General features: G+C 42.2%; 1 protein-coding gene across 10 annotated transcripts in view; it reads left to right on the forward strand.

Annotated features, from left to right (window-relative positions):
• WWP2 (WW domain containing E3 ubiquitin protein ligase 2) overlaps nt 1-13,609 on the forward strand; it is a 180,092-nt gene that overhangs the window by 32,314 nt on the left and 134,169 nt on the right. For all 10 annotated transcript variants that reach the window (XR_010110280.1, XM_003814535.5, XM_003814536.5 and 7 more), the window contains 2 exons: nt 5,067-5,214; nt 5,559-5,680. Coding sequence is in view for 9 of the 10 variants with exons in the window: in XM_003814535.5 (XP_003814583.1) it covers nt 5,067-5,214; nt 5,559-5,680 (270 nt within the window). In the remaining variant the exon portion in view is untranslated. The remainder of the gene's footprint in view (nt 1-5,066; nt 5,215-5,558; nt 5,681-13,609) is intronic.

A 13,609-nucleotide genomic window follows, 5' to 3' on the forward strand; every position in this document is an offset into this window, starting at 1 on the left:
GGTCTTGCTCTGTTACCCAGGCTGGAGTGCGTTGGCACAATCTCAGCTTACTGCACTTTCTGCCTCCTGGGTTCAAGCGATTCCCATGTCTTAGCCTCCTGAATAGCTGGAACTACAGGCGTGCGCCACCACGCCCGGCTAAGTTTTGTACTTGTAGTAGAGACGGGGTTTCACCAAGTTGGCCAGGCTGGTTTCAAACTCCTGGTCTCAAGTGATCTGCCTCCCTTAGCCTCCCAAAGTGCTGGGATTACAGGCATAAGCCACCATGCCCAGCTATCCTTGCTTTAAGATTAAACTATAGGCTGGGTGTGGTGGCTCATGCCTGTAATCCCAGTACTTTAGGAGGCTGAGGCGGGTGGATGACTTTGAGCTCAGGCTTAAAGTTTGAGACCAGCCTGGGCAACATGGAAACCCTGTCTCTACAAAAAATACAAATATGAGCCAGGCATGGTGGCTCACACCTGTAGTCCCAGCTACTTGAGAGGCTGAGGTGGGAAGATCGCTTGAGCCCCAGAGGTGGAGGCTGCAGTGAGATGAGATTGCACCACTGCACTCCAGCCTGGGCAGCAGAGGGAGACCCTGTCTCAAAAAAAAAAAAAAAAGAAAAAAGAAACTATAAACTAAATTTCTCCCAAAATTAGCTTGGCCCATGCCCAGGAATGACCAAGGACAGCTTAGAAATCAGAAGTAAGATGGAATCAACTATGTCCGATTTCTCTGTCATAATTTTGCAAAGGCATTTTCACAATTAGAAAAATGTAGAATTTGCTGCATTCTTTAAAACAGCTGGTGGAAGTCTTTAAAAATCATTGTTGCCTTGGCAAAGCTGCTGGGATTATAAAAGAAAAAAACCAAAAAGTTAAACAAACAAAAATCATTGCCATGGAAAAGAAGGGAGGATGTTCTAGATTTTAAAAGATTAAGGAGATAGTAGCCACAGGCAATTTGTATATATTGATTAGGTACTGAATTGGGGGAAAAATGGCTTTAAAAATATGTCTGGGGACTGGGCAGTAGCTCATGTTTGTAATCCCAGCATTTTGGAAAACTCTGGCGGGTAGATCGCTTGAGTCCAGGTGGATTCCTTGAGCCCAGGAGTTCAAGATCAGCCTGGCCAATGGGGTGAAACCCCGTCTCTACAAAAAAAATTAAAAAGTTAGCCAGGCGTGGTGTTGCGCACTGGTAGTCCCAGCTACTCAGGAAGCTGAGGTGGGAGGATCGCTTCAGCCAGGTAGGTCGAGGCTGCAGTGAGCCGTGATCGTGCCACTGCACTCCAGCCGGTCTACAACTTACTTTTAAATGGTTTTACCTAGGAAAAAAAATGTGGATACACACACACACACACACACACACACACACACACACACACACACAGAGAGAGACATAGATGGCATTTATCTATAACCTTTGGTGTCCAATAGAATAGTCACTGTAGCCACATAGAACTGTTTACACTTAAATTTCAATTATATAACATTTAAAAATCATATCCTTATTTGCACTAGCCATATTTCAAGTGTCAATAGCCACATGTGTCTCATGGCAATGTATTGGGCAGCACAGATGTGGAACATTTTCGTCATCATGGAAGTTCTCTTGGGTAGTGATGCTATAGACACATAGAACAGAAAGCAAATGTGGCAAAATGATAACAATTGGTGAAGAGTATACAGTATTTATTGTTCTATTTCAATTTTTCTATGGATTGGAAACTTCAAAATAGGAGGGTTTTTTTTTTTTTTGTGAGAGTCTCTCTCCATCACCCAGGCTGGAGTGTGGTCTCAGCTCACTGTAGCCTCCGCCTCCTGGGTTCAAACAGTTCTCATGCCTCAGCCTCCTGAGTAGCTGGGACTACTGTTGTGCCCCACCATGCCTAGCTAGTTTTTGTATTTTTGGTAGAGAAGGGTTTAGCCATGTTGCCCGGGCTGGTCTCAAACTCCTGGCCTCAAGTGATCTGCCTGCCTCGGCCTCCCAAAGAGCTGGGATTACAGGCGTGAGCCACCATGCCCTGCTTCAAAATAAGAGTACTAAATGCCACATATGATCCTAGATTGGGGCCTGGACCAGAACAAATTTTTTTTTCTTTCTTTTTTTTTTTTTTTGCGATGATGGGCATTGATAGGACAATTGGCAAAATACGAATAAAGTCTGTAAATTAAATATTAGTATTATAAAAAGTTAAATGTCCTGATTTTGATAATTGTGCTATTGGTTATGTTAAAAAATGTGTTTGTTGGGAAATACACCCAGAAATATTTAGGAGTAAAGGGGCACAACGTCTAGAGCTTACTCTCAAGAGTTTCAGGAAAAAATGTGTATGTGTATGAGCGCAGATACTTCTCAACTTACAGTGAGGTTACGTCCTGAAAAACCCATCATAAGTTGAACATATCGCAAGTTGAAAATGCATCTGATACTCCTAATCTGCCGAGCATCATAGCTTAGCCTAGCCTACCTTAAATGTGCTCAGGACACTTCGATATCCCGCAGCTAGGCGAGATCATCTGGCGAAGGGGTACACGGCAGAGTATCAATTGTTTGCCCCTGTGATCACGTGGCTGACTGGTGTTGCGGCTCACTGCCGCTGCCCAGTAGTACCGCATATGACTATTCTGCGAAAAGACCAAAATTCAAAATTTAAAATACAGTTTTTACTGAATGCATATCGCTTTCGCACCCCTGTAAAGTCAAACGTCCTAAGTCATGCACCATTTGTAGTCCCTATTTTTTTAAAGGCATGTAGATTCATGCTCTTACCACCAGGTGGCCTCAGTTAACCTTGGTCCTTGTGTAAGTCACTGCACCTCATTTTTCTACCGTGGGCCATGCCTCAGTACCACAAACCTTTGTCCCTAGTACTGTTCCCTTGTCGCTTCTGAATCTTAGCCACAGCTGATTTCTTATCTGTTGTCTTCCTCCCTTCTGTTCCTTTGGGGCCAGAGGAAGATAGTTACTGCTATAAAAAATCTGAAGGTGAATTTGGCCTTTGCCAAGTTTTAGACACCATTGTAGGACTGTCACCTTTCAGAAGAGTCTGGGAGGGAGGGATTTGCTTATACTCAAACAGGGAAGCTCAGGCTAGGATAGACTTGCCATTACAGGCAAGGGAGCATCAGTTGTATCTCTGATTTGGGGCAGGATGGGAGACGTCTAGATGTGTTTTACCCTAGCGACCTGGCGTTTCCACCAGGGGTAATATACACTAGGATGTCTGTCTAGCTCCTCGGTGTGATGCTTGTGTAGCTTTGTGCTCCGTGAGTCTTTGGCTTGCTGGTCCCAAACGAACATCAGAATTGTTGCCACATGAAGGCTATGAGCGGAAGAAGAAATGTAGATGACTAACGACACATGGCAAAAATATTCAACCTTGCTGGTAGTCGAAGAACAGCAATAGAACAAATAAGTAAAGTTCAATAATAATATGCAGCATGATGTGGAATCAGACCGGCCGGGTGCACAGTCTGGCTTGTAGCTCCCTGGCTATGTAGATTGGGACAGTGACCTTGCCTCTCAAGCCTGTTTTCTCCTGGGTAAAATGGGGTGATGATATATTCCCTGCCTCATGGGTTTGTTGTGAGGATTCAGTTAGAAAATGTATGCACATGGCAGAGGGTCTTTAATAAGTACTCATAAAATCTTAAATATTATCTTTATTTCAATTAAAATTTATAAATTGGCCAGGTGCGGTGGCTCACGCCTGTAATCCCAGCACTTTGGGAGGCCAAGGTAGGCAGATCATCTGAGGTCAGGAGTTTGAGACCAGCCTGGCCAACATGGTGAAACCCTGTCTCTACTAAAAATACAAAAATTAGCCAGGCATGGTGGTGGGCGCCTGTAATCCCAGCTACTCAGGAGGCTAAGGCAGGAGAATTGCTTAACCTGGGAGGCAGAGGTTGCAGTGAGCCGAGATTGCGGCATTACACTCCAGCCTGGGCAACAAGAGCGAAACTCTATCTCAGAAAAAAAAAAAAATTATAAATTTTGTTATGTTCCCAGGCTGGTCTTGAACTCCTGGGCTGAAGCAGCCCTCCCACCTTGGCCTCCCAAAGTGCTGGGATTCCAGGCATGAGCCGCCACGCCCGGCCTTAGCTGTTATCTTTACACTATGCGTTTTTAACCCATGGATTTGCAAAAAGTGAACAAGCATATCCCTTAGCACTCTGTGATGTCTGGTAAAATGAATATTCTCCTGTAGCACTGATGGGAGGCTACATGGGTTTACCTTTCTTGGAAAGGAATGGGCGGTTTTAAGAACTTTAAAAAGTGTTCATATCCTTTGGAGGAATACTCAAGAAAGGCATGCAGGACGGGCGCGGTGGCTCACGCCTGTAATCCCAGCACTTTGGGAGGCCGAGGCGGGCGGATCACGAGGTCAGGAGATCGAGACCATCCTGGCTAACACGGTGAAACCCCGTCTCTACTAAAAATACAAAAAATTAGCCGGGCGTGGTAGCGGGCGCCTGTAGTCCCAGCTACTCGGGAGGCTGAGGCAGGAGAATGGCGTGAACCCGGGAGGTGGAGCTTGCAGTGAGCCGAGATTGCGCCACTGCACTCCAGCCTGGGCGACAGAGCGAGACTCCGTCTCAAAAAAAAAAAAAAAAAAAAAAAAAAAGAAAGGCATGCAGATGTATATGTTCACGGTAATTTCCCCAGAGCGAACAATTGCAAGCAGTCTATTCGACAATGAAAGAATAGTTAACATATACCTATTATGGGCTTGTATTGCAGTCATTTAAGAGTGACTTATGGGGGTGAAGAATTTTTAAAGAATTGAATAAATAAAAGATGAAAATCTGGAAGGCAATTTACCAACGATAAATTGGTGATGATGATCACTGGCAGTTATCCCAGTGGTTTCAGGTTAGGGATGATTTTTTTTTTTTACACTTCATTTTTTTTGGTGTGTGTATTCACATTTCTTTAAAAAGTTTTTAGAATCAAGACAAAACAAAATGTATTGATTTATTTTTTAAAGCAATAACTAAAAAGAGCCGGAACATCTGCCACAGGGGGGCATCTGGGAGCCCTGGGACTCATCTTTGACTTTTTCTTTCTTTCTCTCCCAGTGGTGTCCGCAAAGCCCAAGGTGCATAATCGTCAACCTCGAATTAACTCCTACGTGGAGGTGGCGGTGGATGGACTCCCCAGTGAGACCAAGAAGACTGGGAAGCGCATTGGGAGCTCTGAGCTTCTCTGGAATGAGATCATCATTTTGTAAGAGAAAGCCCCTTCTTTTTGAACGCAGCAAGATGGGGAAAGAGAGAGGGTGCTCCGAGGGGGTTGTGGGAGGTACAGGTTCCCTGTGGCACCTCCGACTTTTTCTACCTATGGTACCCAAGGTGACTCTTTTTAGGTGTTCCTACACCATTGAGCTCATAGAGCGTTCATTATTATCTAGAGGGTTACAGGGTCAGCTTTGAGAGGGGAAAGGATATATGTGGGTGTCTGCCTGTTTTGGTTCCCCCTCCCCAAGATGTCAGCAGTTTAGTTTAAATGTTTTCTTCTAAGTTATAGGAATGATCTGCTTGGATGTAATGAATCAGGTATTTGTTTTCCAGGAATGTCACGGCCCAGAGTCATTTAGATTTAAAGGTCTGGAGCTGCCATACCTTGAGAAATGAACTGCTAGGCACCGCATCTGTCAACCTCTCCAACGTCTTGAAGAACAATGGGGGCAAAAGTACGTATGATGAAGGGGGTGCCGACGTGATTCTTGGGTGGGGATGGGAGGACCTGGCAGATCAACCTGGTATTGCAATTTCCCCCAGGACTAGGGGCTGCGGTACCTCTGTTCTCCTTGGATGCTGTCTTTGGAGTTTTAGGAAGGCTGAGGGCTCCTCTCTGCCTCCACTACAGAGTTTAGCCCTCTTTGTCCAGGGCCTCTAGTAATGTGATGCAGTGGTGTGTTGCCCTTTATCCTTCCTTAGGGACTGGAAACCTTCTGTCTGCCTCTGCTCCTCTTCCCATTGCAGGAGATGTGTGATATGTTGAATGAAACTGTCAAATATCTCTAGCCTAAATCATTGCTTTTCTAGCCTCAGCCCTAAAACAGAACAAAGGAGCTGTGTGTATACGTATATGTGTGTGTGTGCATGCCTGTGTGCGTGTGTGCACGTGTGTGTCTGGGATAGTATTACAAATAGTGCCCTGTGCTTACTTGGCACTCAGTAAACATTTACTGGATGTTGGAACGTGATGGACGTGCCATCTGAATTAGCCAACGTGCCTCTACGTCACAGACATATAAATCCTCATCTATTTATTGCTGTTTGTGGTCAGTGGCATGGCCCATGGCTGTGGTATTGGACCCTCCTTCATAAGGCCTCTATTCAGAGCAGAACCATATGTGGCGAATGAATGGCATGGAAAGAAAGGCTCCTTTTTCTCTTGATGTCTAGAAAGTATTTTCTGAAAGTGGATGTAGCTTAAGAGAGAGGTGGGGGCGGGGAGAGTTGCGTCCCAGCGAGCGTGTTACATGATTTAAGAGTCTTTCTTTTCTCTCCAAGCCTGTCCTTTTAAGCGATGGGCCACTTGAAAGGTCTTTGAGCCTCCTCTGGTCTTTTCTTTTCGGCTGGGCACATAGAGATGTGCTGAACCCACACTGGCCCGAGGAATTGTTTAAAACCAGAGATGCGCCTCCACTTTAATCCTGCAGAGAACTCCCTGATTGCTTTGTCTTCTGAATTGGTGTTTATTTTCCCAAACCCTAGCCAGCCTTTTGTAATTTGATCATCAGGGAGAATTCTATTTATTGCAATATTTGGAAATATACTTGTGGATAGCCTCACATTAGGGTGCAGCAACCAGCATGAGGGTCCTTTTTTCTTCTTCATTTGCCCAGCCAATATACTTTTGCTTTTGGTTAGCAAAAGTCCTTGTAGAAATTGTAAATTACAGAAAGAAAACAAAATTTGCCCCTAAGCACAGCACCTAGTAATAGTTATTGTTTTTTCTTTTTTTTTTTTGAGATGGAGTCTTACTCTGTTGCCCAGGCTGGAGTGTAGTGGTGCAATCTCGGCTCACTGCAACCTCTGCCTCCCAAGTTCAAGCGATCCTACCACCTCAGCCTCCCAAGTAGCTGGGATTACAGGCGTGTGCCACCATTCCCAGCTAATTTTTGTATTTTTAGTAGACATGAGGTTTCACTATGTTGGTCAGGCTGGTCTTGAACTCCTGACCTCAGGTGATCTGCCCGCCTCATCCTCCCAAAGTGTTGGGATTACAGGCGTGAGCCACTGCACCCAGCCTGATAGTTATTCTTAATGTTTTTTTTAAAAGCAATTTTATGGCCGGGGGTGGTAGCTCACACCTGTAATCCCAGTACTTTGGGAGGCTGAGGCGGGTGGATCACCTGAGGTCAGGAGTTCGTGACCAGCCTGGCCAATATGGCGAAACCCTGTTTCTACTAAGAAAAATACAACAATTACCCAGGGATGGTGGTGGGCGCCTGTAATCCCGGCTATTCAGGATGCTGAGACAGAAGAATCGCTTGAACCCGGGAGGTGGAGGTTCCAGTGAGCCGAGATTGCGCCACTGCACTCCAGCCTGGGTGACAGAGCAAGTCTTAAAAAAAAAAAAGCAATTTTACTTTAATTAATTAATTTTTATTTTTATATATATATATTTTTTGAGACAGGTTTCTCACTTTGTCATTCAGGCTGGAGTGCAGTGGTGCAATCTCGGCTCACCATAGCCTCTGCTCCTGGGCTCAAGTGATCCTCCCACCTCAGCCCCCACCCCGAGTAGCTGGGACTACAGGCACACGCCACCATGGCCTGGCTGTATTTCATATTTTTAGTAGAGAGTAGGTCTCACTATGTTGCCAGGATGGTCTGGAACTCCTGAGCTCAAGTGATCCGCCTGCCTTGGCCTTCCAAAGTGCTGGGATTACAGATGCGAGCCACTGCGTCTGGCCAATTAATTAATTTTTAGATTGAGATGGGATCTCGCTATATTGCTCAGGCTGGAGTGTAGTGGCTATTTATAGGCACGATCACAGCTCACTGTAGCCTCATACTCCCAGCCTCAAGCCATCTCCTGCCTCAGCCTCCGGAATAGCTGGAACCACAGGCGTGCACCACTGTACCTGACTACTGTTAACATTTTGATGTATACATTTTTGAGCTTTTAAATTTTATCTTTTAAATAATTTTTTCCCCTCAGATCCTTGTTCTGATCTTTTTTTATATTTGTAGACGTATATTGATGTTTATGACATCAGTGAAACTAAATTGAGATTATACATGAACATATTATTTTGCAATATGCCTTTTTCTCTTTAAAAATGTATCAATATATATTTATTTTTATTTATTTTTTTTTTTTTCTGAGACGGAGTCTTGCCCTGTTGCCCAGGCTGGAGTACAGTGGCGCAATCTTGGCTCACCACAACCTTTGCCTTCCGGGTTCAAGCGATTCTCCTGCCTCAGCCTCCCGAGTAGCTGGGACTACAGGCACCCACCACCATGCCCGGCTAATTGTTGTGTTTTTAACAGAGACAGGGTTTCACTATGTTGGCCAGGCTGGTCTCGATCTCCTGACCTCGTGATCTGCCCGCCTCGGCCTCCCAAAGTGCTGGATTACAGGCATGAGCCACTGTGCCCGGCCTATATTTATTTTTAGTTGTGATAAAATACACATTATGTAAAATTAATCACGTTAATAATTTTTAGGTGTATAGTTTAGTGGTGTTAAGTACATTCACCTTGTTGTACAACCATCACCACCATCTATCCCCAGAACTCTTTTCACCTTGCAAAACTGAAATTCTGTGCCCATTAAACCATGACTCCCCATCCTCCCCTCGCACCAGCCCCTGGCAGCTACCGCTCTACTTTCTGCTTCTGTGAATTTGGCTTTTCCAGGTAGCTTATGTTAGTGGAACCATACAGTATTTGTCCTTTTATGACTGGCTTATTTCAGTCAGCATAATGTCCTCAAGGCTTATTCATGTTGTAACATGCGTCAGAAGATTTTTCTTTCCTTTTCTTTTTTTTTTTTTGAGACAGGGTCTCGCACTGTCGCTCAGGCTGGAGTGCAGTGGCGCGATCTCAGCTCACTGCAACCCCTGTCTCCTGGGTTCAAGTGATTCTTCTGCCTCAGGCTTCCAAGTATCTAGGATTATGACAGGTACCTGCCACCATGCCCGGCTAATTTTTTTATTTTTAGTAGAGACAGGAGTTTCAGCATGTTGGCCAGGCTGGTCTTGAACTCCTGACCTCAAGTGATCTGCCCACCTTGGCCTTCCAAAGTGCTGGCCTTCCAAAGTGGTTTATTACAGGCATAAACCACCGCATCTGGCCCAAGATATCTTATTATGTATGTGCAAATATACCAAAATCTGAAAAAATCTGAAATCCGAAACACTTCCAGTCCCAAGCATTTCAAATAAATACTTATGAGACCTGTACAATTTACCTTCCCATCAGCAGTGGCTGAAATTTCTGGTTTGTATTGTACCTTGGCATATATTGGATATCACTTGTAAAAAAAAAAACACCTTTTTTTTTCCTCCTATTTGATAACTATTAACATTATGATGGATTTGCTTTTCCTATTTCTTTTTGGCTGAATTATTTTTATTTTCTTATTTTTTACTTTTTTGCTCTGATCTCCTGGCCTCTCAATAAGAAGTATTTTAAAGTATATTCTAGACGTCCTGACATTTTATCCTAGATTCTTCAGCATGCATCTTGTTAAAACAGGACATTTTCTTTATTTTAATTCTTCTACTTTTTTCTATTTTTTTTTTTTTACTTTGGAAATTTACATAAAAAAAGAACATTATCTTACACAATTACTGTATCGTTATCACATCTAGCAATAGTGACATGAATTCCTATTTATGTCTAATAACCTGTTCATAGTTTCACCATTTTTCTCAACATGTCGTTTTGCAGTTTTACATTTGGTTTGCTTGAACTTGGGTTTGGGAAGGTCCATTCATTGGTTGTTTTATCTCTGAGGCCCCCTACTTCCACCCTACTTTTTTTTGTGTGTGTGTGAAAGCAAATTTGTTAAGAAAGTAAAGGAAGGCAGGGTGCAGTGGCTTACACGTGTAATCCCAGACCTGGGAGGCGGAGGCGGGTTGATCACCTGAGGCCAGGAGTTCGAGACCAGCCTAGCCAATATGGTGAGACCCTGTCTCTACTAAAAATGCAAAAATTAGCTGGGCACAGTGGCGCACGCCTGTAATCCCAGCTACTCAGGAGTCTGAGGCCGGGGAGTCACTTGAACCTGGGAGGCGAAGGTTGCAGTGAGCTGAGATTGTGCCACTTCAGTCCAGCCTGGATGACAGAGCGAGACTCCGTCTCAAAAAAAAATAAAGTAAAGGAATAAAGAATGGCAGAGCAGCCTCCACCCTACTTTTTAAAGCTGTGATTTGTTGAAGGATACTGAAGGATTAAAAAAAAGTGTTTATTGCCCTATTAATGTCCTTTGCTCATTTTTATATTGAAGTGTGCATTTTTCTCTTTTGGTGTTGAAAGAACTCTTTATTTGTTAAGGTTATTATTCTTCGTCTTACCATTTGTAAATGTTTTTCTAGTTTTTCATTTGCATTCTAACTTTGTATGTTTTTAACTTTCTGTAGTCCAATCTGTCACCCTTTATGTTTTCAGCATTTATTTTCATGCTTTGGAAGGCATTCCCCCTTCTGAGATGAGGTAAATGGTCACCTCTATTTTTTCCTAGGTGTTTATGATTTTATTTTTTCCTGGGTGTTTATGATTTTATTTTTTCACATTTAATTCTGCATCCACATGAGTTTATTTTTGTGCCCAGTACAAATAGGGATCTAATTCATTTTTTTCCCTAATATGTAGCTGATTGGTTTAGCACTACTTATTGAATAATCCATCTGTTTCCCCAATGACTTGAGTTGCTTCAGCTTATATTAAAAACATATGTGTATTTGGGCCTGCTTAGGGACTTTCCATTTAATCCATCGTTTTATTAGCCTTTCCAAATCACTCTGTCTAAGCTATTGTAAAATTATGTTTTAATACCTGGCAGTTAAGTTTCTCTTTTTTTTCAAAGTCTTCATGCTTCTTTTCTTTGCATATATCACATCACTAGATGAACCTTAACAGTTTCGTCAGATTCTCTCCTCTTCCTACTCCCCATGCCCCCAAAAAAATCTCTTGAGATTTTATGGAGTCCTGTCATATGTAAAGTTAACGTAATGGGGAATTTTCATACTGAACTCCCCACATAGGAACATGGAATGTTTCTAAATTAATTCAAATAATTTTGAAGTTATCTTTAAATAGATTCCACTTTAAATTTTAAAAACCTTTGGTATTATTTTCAGTGGGATCTTTTCTTATTCTGTCTTCTCACTCAGTATTGTTGGTAGATGGCTGTTTCTGCATTTTCTTTTGTAATCTGTCAGTTTACTGAGTCCTTTAGTATAGGTTTGCAGTAGTTTCTTTTGAGTTTGCTTGGTAGACTTTTTTTTTTTTTTTTTTTTTGAGATGGAGTCTCACTCTGTCACCCAGGCTGGAGTACAGTGGCATGATCTTGGCTCACTGCAATCTCCACCTCCTGGGTTCAAGCGATTCTCGTGCCTCAGCCTCCTGAGTAGCTGGGATTACAGGCGCCCAACACCATGCCTAATTTTTGTATTTTTGGTAGAGACGGGGTTTCATCATGAAGGCCAGGCTGGTCTCAAACTCCTGACCTCAGGCGATTTGCCTGCCTCGGCCTCCCAAAGTGCTGGGATTACAGACGTGAGTCACTGCGCCCAGCCTGCTTGGTAGACTTTTATGTGGGTTGTGACACTGATAATTTTGTTAATCCTAAGAGATAATTATATTTCTATTTTGTGTTAGTTGCTTTGCATAAAACTTTCTGTTTTAGTGGTGATAGAGAAATGCCCTCTAGTAAATAACTTCTAGGTGTAAGGCTGGGTATTAGTAACCTTTTTGCTTTCTTCTTCTTTTTTTATTTTATTTTTTGGCACCTTTCTGACTGGGAATCTTTTTGATTTATTAATCATTGCAGGTTAAAAAAAAAGTCAGGAAGGATGTTGAGTTTTTTTTTGAGACAGGATCTTGCTTTGTTGCCCAGGCTGGAGTGCAGTGGCATGATTACCACTCACTGTGGCCTCTACCTCCCAGGCTCAAGCAATCCTCCCATCTCAGTCTCTGGAGTAGCTGGGACTATAGGTGTGTTACTAATTTAATTTTTTTTCTTTTTTTTTTTTTTTTTAGAGATGGTATCTCACTATGTTGCCCAGGTTGGGTGTTGACTTTGTATCAAATATCTATTAAGCAACCATTGGAATGATTATATGATTTTTCTTCTTTAAATTACTATATTAATTTCTACAACTGGGCACAGTGGCTCATACCTGTAATCTCAGCACTTTGAGAGGCTGAAGCAGAAGGATCACTTGAGGCCAGTAGTTCGAGACCAGCCAGGGCAACATAGCAAGACCCTGTCTCTACTAAAAATTAAAAAAAAAATTAGCCAGGTGTGATGGTGTACGCCTGTAGTCCCACCTACTTGGGTGACTGAGGCAGGAGGATCACTTGAGTCCAGGATTCTGAGGCTGCAGTGAGCTGTGATTGTGCCAGTGCACTCTAGGCTGGACAGCAGAGTGAGACCCTGTCTCTAGAAAAGATTTTTAAAAATCTATTATATGAATTTCCTAATAGTAATTATCTTAGAATTTCTAGAATATACCTAGTTGCTCAAGATAGACTATTCCTTGAAAATTTTGTTAGAATTGTTTGTTAATATTTTATATTAGGGTTTTCCATCTATATTCGTTAGTGGTATTTGTCTGTAGCTTTGGTCTATTTTTGTCAGCTTTGGAATCAAGGCCAAGCTAATTTTATAAAGTAAATTGATGTGCTTTCCAACTTTGGGAACAGACTCTATAACATGGGAATTATCTGTTCCATGAGTGCAGCAAAGAGCTCACCCATAAAACCAACTGGGTCTGGCATCTTGCTTTGAAATAATTCTTTGATGACTTTTTTTTTCAGTTTTCCCCCCCATAATTACTGGTTTGTTCAGCTTCTTTGTTTCGTCTTGACTCAATTTTGTTAACTCATTTTTTTCTGAGAAAATCGGTTCATGAGATTTTCAAATTTATTAGAATAAGGGTTTTAAATATCATTCTCAGTTTAAAAACGTCTGTAATATTTTTTACTTTAAATTTTTGCTATTTGTGTTTCCCCAGTTTTTTTCTTGACTAACTTAAACATTTTTGTTTTTCATTTTTGCTTTTAAATTTACTTTTCATAGAACAACTTCTTGGATTTGTCAGATACCATATTTTGTAATATTAATTTCTGTCTTTAGCTTTATTAACTTTTCTACTATTTGCCCTAGATCTGTTTTATTTATTTATTTATTCATTCATTCATTCATTCATTTATAGCTTTTCAGGTTGAAAGCTTACTGCATTTATCTTTGTCTTTTTTTTTTTTTTTTTTTTTTTTTGAGATGGAGTTTATCTCTTTTTGCCCAGGATGGAGTGCAATGGCATGATCTTGGCTCACTGCAATCTCTGCCTCCTGGATTCAAGTGATTCTCCTGCCTTAGCCTCCCAAATAGCTGGTAGCTGGGGTTACAGGCACACGTCACCATGCCCGGCTAA

Source organism: Pan paniscus, chromosome 18 (assembly GCF_029289425.2).
Source record: "Pan paniscus chromosome 18, NHGRI_mPanPan1-v2.0_pri, whole genome shotgun sequence".
NCBI lineage: Eukaryota > Metazoa > Chordata > Mammalia > Primates > Hominidae > Pan > Pan paniscus.